This window comes from Apium graveolens, chromosome 10 (genome assembly GCF_009905375.1).
Source record: "Apium graveolens cultivar Ventura chromosome 10, ASM990537v1, whole genome shotgun sequence".
NCBI classification, from domain to species: Eukaryota; Viridiplantae; Streptophyta; class Magnoliopsida; order Apiales; family Apiaceae; genus Apium; species Apium graveolens.
In genome coordinates, this window is record NC_133656.1 from 58,840,399 (window position 1) to 58,850,166 (window position 9,768).

At 32.8% G+C, this 9,768-nt stretch overlaps 1 protein-coding gene across 3 annotated transcripts; it reads right to left on the minus strand.

Annotated features, from left to right (window-relative positions):
- Window positions 1-280: 280 nt before the first annotated feature.
- LOC141693413 (signal peptide peptidase-like 2) lies at window positions 281-9,059 on the minus strand. 3 transcript variants are annotated; one of them, XM_074498513.1, is made up of 14 exons: window positions 8,709-9,059; window positions 7,647-7,805; window positions 7,403-7,514; window positions 6,078-6,197; window positions 5,559-5,710; window positions 5,263-5,445; window positions 4,395-4,429; window positions 3,493-3,649; window positions 2,445-2,498; window positions 1,698-1,790; window positions 1,457-1,599; window positions 1,249-1,319; window positions 852-935; window positions 281-691 (listed from the first exon to the last, which is right to left on the minus strand). In XM_074498513.1, the coding sequence occupies exons 1-14, from the start codon at window positions 8,868-8,870 to the stop codon at window positions 594-596; spliced, it is 1,623 nt and encodes a 540-aa protein (XP_074354614.1). In that variant the 5' UTR covers window positions 8,871-9,059; the 3' UTR covers window positions 281-593. The 3 variants fall into 3 exon arrangements, with proteins under 3 accessions (XP_074354614.1, XP_074354613.1, XP_074354616.1); XM_074498512.1 differs by having other exon boundaries at window positions 3,493-3,655; XM_074498515.1 differs by lacking the exon at window positions 8,709-9,059 and having other exon boundaries at window positions 3,493-3,655; window positions 7,403-7,507; window positions 7,647-7,774.
- Window positions 9,060-9,768: the final 709 nt, after the last annotated feature.

Consider the following 9,768-nt stretch of genomic DNA (forward strand, 5'->3'; position numbering starts at 1 on the left):
TATAATAGAAGAATGATAGATATATTTTTCATAATTTTTATATTAAATAATAATTATCAATTATCAGTAAAAATTGAAAATTATTTTTAGTTTAATTTGAAAATTTGTCAGTTTTTTGTGTACACTGGGAGAGCTCTCGAAGACTGAACTAGAAAGCTATAGCAATGCAGGCACATAGACTGATAAAATAAAGTTCCTTTCTCATAAGCTATTGAATCAAGACTTATTGAGCTCTTCAAATTTTGGAAGATACGAATCAACTTGAAGTTGTCCAGAGTCATCAAAGATAAAACCTTCTATGTTAAAATGCAAGTAGTTAAGAAGTTGGTGTATATGACTTATAATTAATACTCCCTCCGTCCGACTGGATTGTTAACATTGTTCAAATTATGTGAGGGATTCAACAATTTTAACAATCCAATGGGGTGGAGGGAACAAACTAGGTGTATTGGTTCGTTCCAAATTAACATTTTTACCATATGTGACATATTTTACAGAGCAAGGATTCAAAAGTACAAAGTCTAATCTACAGCTATCAGAGTTCGGTATTTCCTAAATGATGTTAGATATGATTCGCAGTCAAACGGTATGGTTTACTGTGTTGGCTCATGCGGGCATATTCTCTCTGGTTCTCCTTTATTCCACAAGTTCTCGAGTTCCCGTTGTTTATTTCCCAGCGTCAAGAGTGTGCCTGCATGAGCACACACTTTTAAGTATCACAATCGAAACTGGAACAGAAATGCGACAATAAAGAGCTCTAATTCATGCCATAATTCATGTTCTTTTCGTAATAGAACAAAGATGCCTACTTTAAGTGACATTAGACTAAATTCGGTAGCTTGAAAGTGTACCTAGCATGAAAGGCACAATGTAAAGCAAAGCCGGTTGACCATGCCCATCCATCAAGTTCAAAGCTAGATACGTGACGAGGAGACCTGTAGCAAATAGCAAAAACATTCCAGGCTAAGAAAATCACACATGATTAAAAATCACTCTCTCTGAACACAGTCTATTCTCTCTCTCAGTATCAACTTTTAAAGCATATTAATTCAAAATTTAGGGATCTTGTTTGTTATAGGTTTATAGATACAAGTATAATGCTTGTACAGAATTTTTAGAAGTGTTACAAAATCACAAAATCTTGTACCGAACTTGATGTGGATCATGTTGAACAGAAGTGTTTGAAAGAGGTATCTCATAAACTCGTACTCAGAGTGTGCATGATCATACAAATTGTTATTTTCATACCTAAACCATAAGCCATTATAGTCCAGATAAAGTAGCCACCTCGAAGATTTTTTTTTGCTAGCCAGTCATACCTGCAAGTAAAGAAAATAAAATAAATTATTAGCTTTCTTATGTATTTATTTTAAATAAAAGAAGTGACATACTGACTGAATAGTGTATATACAAATCCACGATCAGTGGAGACAATGCGTTATCTATACGCTCAGACCTTAGAGAAAATGCTACTAGCAATCCTGGTAAGATAATATCACCAAATCCAATAATGCTGTAGCCACCCCAGGTATCAAACATCCGTGGAATTTTTAACAGCATGGGAATGCCATCTTCGCCGCTATTATCACCCCGAGCTACCTGTAGAGAGAGGAGAAAAGCATTCCATACATGTCATTATATGGTTCCAAATGTGTTTAATGAAGTCCCCAGTGGAATGGAAACATTCAAGAACTCACCACTATCATAACACTTTTATGGAACAGCCATTTGGAGATGAAGACCCAGAAAATGTCATACAAGAAAGCGCAACTGAGAAGAACTGTTCCAACCTAAAGACACGAATTAAAGAGAAATAACATTGAACATGTTTAGCAGCTGAATTATAAATAAAGGAAAACAGTGATTTGCAATCTTCAATTATCTGCAGAAGCTAAGGTAGAAGCTGATTCCTAATAGTTCATACTTCATTCTGTTGACTCTAAGAAGTATACTATCTGGTTCATATCTTGTCGATTTGGAAGTACTCGAAGGACCAAGCACCCTCCAAGACCATAATATTATGCAAATGGCAAAACCTTAGAAATCCCCTAGATAAAAATGGCACAATAATATATAAGCTGTAGAATCAAATCAATCTCACACATGTCGGCCACTAGATCGAAACATAGTTTCCATATGTCATGGTTTACGGATTCTTAATTAAGAAGTAAAGATGTGAACTGATTACCAGTTGTAGCAGCTAGTCTATGTATATCATGTGCAATACATCAACATAATTGACACATTTACTATCAACATGTGCGGCATTTCCCAGAATCAATTTCTGAAAGATAGATACTCTGCTTGTGGTACCATGCGCACACAAACCACAGGTTACTTGTGTGAGTGTGTGTGCATGTTTTTTTTGGGGGGGGGGGGGAGTGGGCGGGTGTCTCCGCATATTAGCCCAGTCGTTCACTAAAGAAAATGGATAGGATAGTTACCTTGAGATTTGGAACCCGTACGATTTGAAGAACTGTTATTATCAATGCAATACCCTGATTGAAAAGGAAAAGTTAAGTTGTACTAAAAAATAACACTTGAAGATTCATCTCAAGTATATATACATTTCCCTGACCTATGTTAATTGTAAGGAATTATATACAGTAAGCACGAAACTATAGCAAGAGTTAGGGAATATCTGAAGTACATACCTCAGGATAACTATAATTAATTAATGTAAAAATGGTAAAAAACTGAAAAAGGATTAACATAACAAACATAGGAGTTCCAGATTAAGGTTACTGGGATCCGATTTATAACTAATGGAATAGGACAATTATATTCCACTTAATACAGCATGGTAGAAACTAGAAATAAATCTGAATAATGAAGTATCTTTTACATCCAGAAAACCAATGTAAATCCTATCGGTGGCACTACCCTTTCCCCAAGTTGATAAAAGATAAATTTGGACTGATGCAGATCTAAAGGCATTACAGAAAAGCAGGTATTTTAAATAGCCCCGAAGACTGGAAGTAGAGTGCTCATCTTTCAAACAAGCTGATAAGTGTTAACCCTGCTGACTTGCATTCATTTTCAGATAATTGTCTGTACTTGCTCGGGTATGTTATATGTTGTATAATCATTGTCTTCATAATTTTTATCATAAAAAATTTACACTCCCTCATATCTTTTTTTTTTCAAATCTTCCTTCCAAACTCCATTATTTTCCTTTAATTTCATTACATTCTATTCTTCCCAAATAAACACAACATTAGAGGTTATACACAGTTAAGAAGACCCCCTACGACCCTGACTAGACACTAGCGATCATGAAGGAATATATGATATTTGTAGCACTTCAATCCATAACGAAGCAATTACATTGAGCACTTTACCCTCGCTTCTTTAAGTATAATCTTCTGAGCTTTCGGGGTTCAAATTAATCCCCTCTACTAGGGAACAGAATGTGGCAGGGAATCCGTGTCCACTCAGAATTAAATGATAATGAACTATTAACGAACAAAATGCATACACAAGAATTCTTACAAGGATATCTTGACCTATCCAAGCAATGGAAACACGGCGATAAGCTGCCCACACAACAGCGAAAGCTATGCAGAATGGAGTAACACCCAGAGTCAAGTATGAGACAGCACCCAGAAAGGGTATTTTAACATATGAATCACGAGCATGGTCAAAAAACCTGAAACTGTATTCAATAAAAGTTAATCATTCTTAATAGATCTTATGCAACAACAACGTAGATAAAATCGTGTCATTGCAATAAATATTTACTTGAAATTTAACCAAATTAGGTATAAATATTCTAGCAATCAACTGACGGAAAAGAATGAGAAAAGAATAGAAATATCCCTACTTTAATGACTAAGAATAATGGCTATTGTATGCCTCAACGCAACTATTAATTTCTTCACTAATTTTGCCCAAGTTCAGGTATATACTAATATTTATGTCTAGTAAATAGGACTAGATTACCTTATTCAAGAACATTTGGAGGTGGAAGAACGATATTACCAGTATCCTAATCTGAAAACTCCTATGCGTAACTTGTTAAGTAACCAACTCTGAACTCTTCCGGAACATGTTAGAAGAGGCCTTGATTAGATATTCAACATTTCATCTCACTCGTATGAATGCACAACCAACTTTCTCAAAACCCTAAGGTGTTAATTGGAGCATACATTTTGTTCAACTTAACTCTCTCCAGAGTTAAAGAATTTACACATAAAAGGAGAAAGGAAAAAACATCAATATTCAGATTACTCTGAAGGATAAGATCTCGAGTCCCATATATCTCAACATGAAAATAGCAGGAAGACGCAACAAAATGGGACATTTTATTTCCATAGATGTTTTTTGAAAGTTAGCCAGACAATAAAAATTATATTACACAGAAGTTAGGACCCATAACAGAACATTTTGTATACCATGATAACAAAGCCACCAGACAAGTTTGCAAACCCTGTCAATGCAAAAGGACCGGTATTAGCACTAATCACAAGAACAATAAGTGAATAAGATAAATGCAAGATATTTTTTTCCTAATAATTTTCAATAGAGAGTACTTCCAAATGGAATAGGACCTGGTTTTCAAGATATCCAGGCCAGGTCTCAAATCACATTAAAAACTAGAATAAAAAGAGGTCGGTAGTTGAACAAAATTACATAATCCACAGTATGCCAGGTATTTTTCAGATAGATAAATTTGTATATTCACGACTGAAGTATGAGTGCGTAGTTAAGATTTTTGTTTCTAACAAAATAGCACAATAAGTAGCATAAAAATGAGGAAGCAACTAGAACAGCTTCCAGTTAAAAATCAATTAGTTCGTGAATGCATGAAGTAATACCATATGGTGGCCAGAATATCAAACAAGCCAAACTCCTCTCTAAATAATGTGTATGTAATAGTCTGGTAACATGCGATACCAGACTGTGTGATGCTAAAAAAAAGATTTAGAAATATATACAATTATACATTGATTTTTCCTCTAACAATTCCAGTCATATGCCTATTTTATGTAGGAGAAATTGACAACTGATCATGAGCACAAAAAACATGTCAACAAAGGAGAAGAAAATTACATCTAAAAGGAGCAAGAGAGGGATTTTAAACTTCATATCAGGTATAGCTTGAAACGGAATTGTGAAAATGTACATTCATACAGTTCATTAAATTTTCAATTAATCATGGCTAAGAGCACAAACAAGTGACAGAACAAATTTTGTTGTGAATTTCATAAAGTAAAAAAAGCACAAACAAACAGAAATAAGTGATGTGAAGGGAAAGCACACCTCGATTCCACCAATGCAAAATATGACCACCAAAATTTCAATAAATCTGTATGACATAAACTTGTAAAGCAGGACCAAGAAACAGGATGCTATCACAACAAATAAAATCGCGGATTTTGTGGTGATGTCCACCACGCTACTGTAAGAATTTTCATCTGTCCTCAAATAATCATCTGCTGCGTCCTGCAAGAACATTAAACATATCAAATTGAAGCCCAAAGAATTTTTAGCAAGTACCTAAAACTATGAACCAATCATCCTACAACATGAACAAATTATCATAGGACTAGAAGGACCTTCAGGAGCTTCTCTTGTTCAATAAGGGCTTCTCTGTCACTCCATGCTGACCAATAGGACGCACATAAGATGGTTCCAACAGCCATTAGCCATAAAAATACTTCAGCCACATCAACTGATGGGCGATCAGGAGAGTGTAGTCGAACGGAAACTGAACAAAAAGAAGATTTTGTAAATTGAAGTGCATGACGAACGAATTGCAAATTTTACATAACATCTATAAAAATGAGAGGCTTCAGTCATGTACAATAATATAATAGACCATTACTATAATAGGACACATCTTGTTACATAAGAAAAGAAACAAAAGCTAAAAAAAAGTAAAAACTATGAAAACAGCATTTCAGAATAGATGACCCTTTAACATGAAAACCCACCTTTCCAATAATGAAAAAACGATAAAATGTGCAAATTTGACAAAACAATTTTCGCAATAGAGTTTTGTTTTGTAGTCTTTGAATTTCCATTTCAAATCATAGTTACCCTTATCTATAACTTGCCCACTAAATAAGTCTTACCATTAAGATTTCTGTTCATATTTTCTCTCAAAGTTGCACCGACATCTTGTGGGAGCATAACAGCGGGTATGCTGATTTCCTTGAATGTATCATTCACTTCACATACCATTTTGAAAAGCTCTGCAGAAGAAATTAAGTTATAAATTAATTTTAATTTATACATTTTTGCTAATTAATAATATACAACATTTAACTTCATGAACAATATTAAAGACCCTTTTAACATCGTAAGGACCGGCTACATTCATGTTAAAGACATTGTATGTTAATGTTAGCTCCTGTTTTTATTTAAGGAGCAACACATACAAAAATGTGAAGGAAATGAGTTTCAATGGTGAAAGTTAAGGAGAAACAGCATTGAGATGGCTTTCTTACTTCCAAGGTAACTTTTTTTATGCCTTAGCCAGAATGACTAGGATCAAGAAATTAGACCAGTGAGGGAGATAAGTACTTCAACCCAATGAGACTTAGAAGACACACAAGAGAGTAAAAGATATCATTTATGCTATGGTGTGCACAACCCAATGTGGTGTATGGGCCTTGGACAATCCAAGAGAAATATGGGTTGTGATTTAATTATTTGTATCAATGTTATTATTTAGATGGTAAGTCTTGGTCACAAAGTTAAATCGTTAGGTATCAAAAATGGTATGACTTGAATAACAAATATAATATCTCTATGTGGTTAAGTTTGTGATAGCTATATATACATATTCATAATAAGTTTGATGGTACGCTTAGGTAGTATTAGACTTCGATATTGTTTGAGAAACAGCATGTTCATAAGATTAATTCACACTGATTTGTATTATTGATAATTATATTAATTAATAATACAACTTAAGATGTTGGGACATATTAATTTGGTGTTCTTATTTTACTTCTACTTGACGATTTAAACAAGAAGTAGAAGTGATATTTGAATTAGTTTGTTATCTCATATTTTCTTTCTAACATGCTAGTCGTAAGACATGGCAATCTCGCTATGACGTTATACCACAGATCTACCAGCAATCTATACGTTCTTGTTTTTCCCTCCTATTATTTATATTATTTGCTGTGGAGAAAGAAGTTACTGTATTTCATCTTTCAATGCTTTAGTAGATTGCCCAGTTATTATTATTTTTATTGTTTTTCTAGTTGTTTATTTACTTTCACTACTAGATGTGAGATCTACAGCCCACAAAAACTAAAAGATTGATGTCATCTTGAGTATCAATCTTAGGTTTGACAAAAATAGTCTTTGACAGTTTGACTAATATGGGAAAGCGCTGGAGACCAGTCTTTATAATTGACAGAAATAGTATGATGTGAAACTGAAGTACCTTTACGATTGTTTACAATGAGGATAGCTGATGCGCCAGCAGCTTCAGCAATATTGGTCTTTGATGTAAAACTGCAGTTACCGCGGAACACTAGGATAACCTCACCTGTAAGCTAACATAAAACAGGTCATCTGGATGTTAGAGTTCACCACAGGAGAAATATTTTTTGAACTTCTAATTGAAGTGTGACCTTCACAGGTAAATAAGTATCCGTCAATGAGCAGAGCAGAGTTGCAAATAAAACCTTATTTTTGGGTTTACTGCAACAATCAGGCGGATCTGCCAGGACAACACTTCTTTGTTCAAAGTCCTCCTTCTTTGAAGGTAATGTGGGACCAAATCGAGCACCAACACCAACAAACACATCTTTTGCTTCATTATCAAGGTAGGTTCGAACTTTTACCTATTTATTATGTTTAGTGAATAAGAATTTAACACAAGAAGAGATAGTTAATATAACCAGATTTTTTTTATTAAAATAATTTCTGTCCCCAAAATATAAATATCTACTAGTATTATTAACCACAAGGAGGAATTAGATTACACACACTATATTCGCTAAACAGTGTCAGACAACTCATTTTTTCTTCATCTTAAGTTATTAGAAAACTTTAGTTCAACCCATCTGTTCACATCTTAGAAAGAGACACACATCTTAAGTTATTAACATAAAGAATGTGTATGCATCATAGCCACTTACATCATTAACTACAAAAAAATTACATGCAATTGTAGTTCAACATAAGACTACAAATACAATATAATAGGGTATTAGATAGCACCACAGAACAGAATATCTATATTCATAGTTCATTCCCAATTAGCATCCCTTATACAATATTATTTAATTTAATTGATGTAACTAAAATCCACAAACTAAACTTTCCAAATTAATTAAAGGGTCACTTGAATGAAAAAGAAAAATCTTTTCCATGAATCCAATACAACAACATAGTAAAACTAAATTCAAAATCAATAAAATCCACATGTCCAATTCACATTTCCCTTTTTTGCAATTACATATTATCCGTAATTTCAAGCACCAACGACACAACTTGTTACCCGAGTGTCTTCAATCCGACATAATCTTTGAATATTTCAATCATAGACACACAATCTGTACATAAAACAAAATTCTCCACACATATATTAGTCAACACATGACCATCCAATTAAAATCACCTAGCAAACCAAACCCAACTCAAAAATCAATCACCCTGATCATCAAAAAATCAAACCAAGATAAAAAAAACAATAATTCACACCAACCCATCAATAACAAATGAAGAAAAAAGAAGGGTATTACCAGAACAAAGTCATTCTCACAGCCAGGCTGCTTTGGAGCAACGTTATCATGATGAACTACATCATTAGCAAACACAACTGATGAAGAACATAATAAAGCAACAACAAGTACCCAAATTGCAGCTAAATTGAGTCTTTCAAGCTCTTTCATTGTTGCCAACATTTTTTTTCTCTAGATCAAACAAAAGGGCTGTCTTAAAATAAAGTTTTATGTATAAATGTTTACTTTTTGTTTTTTTTTTCTGGGTTTGTATGGTTGAGCTATGTGAAGAGGGGAAGAAAATGGCAAGAACAAAATGGAGATAGACACGAGAGAGAGAGAGAGAAACGTTTGTATATATCACCAGTTTCTTACGTCTGACTTTGAAAATTTGGAGGAAATTTGTATTTGTCTAGATTTAATTTATTTCTTACTTAATTTTTATGAAAAATAAAATAATATATATTAACTAACATCACGTGATTTGATTTTTTTTAAAAAAAATTAATACAATTGTATAGTGTAATTTGTTATAATTATATTAGTTAAATAAAATCTATATTTAATATGAGCTTTATAATTCAAATTTAAAATTATTTAACCAAAACTTATTTTTTGTCAGAAACATAAAATATTAATTTAAATATTTAAAACAACTCTAAAATTTTAATTCTCAAAACAGGTGAGTACAACTCAATAATAATAAAATGTTATAGTTTTTGTCGGAAAATAAATCATTTGTAGGTTTAAGAAGTTTGAGAGGAAATCACCTGTAGGCTACATTTGAGATTGCGGGAAACTAGTTTCTTTAATTAAAAATACTTTACCAAAACCATGTACTGGGTTGACTTGTAGCGCTAACATCTTAATTTTATAGTAATATATTTTTAAAATTAGTAAAATATTTACTAAATATACAATACAAAATTCAAAATGTTATTTTTAAGATATATATATATATATATATATATATATATATATATATATATATTTTGTCATGAGCTTGCTACGAGATTACACCAGAATAACAACCCTAAGGTTAACATTAATATAACATAAATAGGGGTTACTTTTGTAAATA

What these genes read in the sequence shown, in the direction of transcription:
- LOC141693413 (XM_074498512.1), bottom strand. Translation starts at nt 8,870, where the DNA reads ATGTTGGCAACAATGAAAGAGCTTGAAAGACTCAATTTAGCTGCAATT. An exon ending in GCAGTAAACCCAAAAATAAG is followed by an intron (nt 7,515 to 7,646) that starts GTTTTATTTGCA and finishes GTTTTATGTTAG; the next exon opens with CTTACAGGTGAGGTTATCCT. An exon ending in TATGAACAGAAATCTTAATG is followed by an intron (nt 5,711 to 6,077) that starts GTAAGACTTATT and finishes CTTTTTGTTCAG; the next exon opens with TTTCCGTTCGACTACACTCT.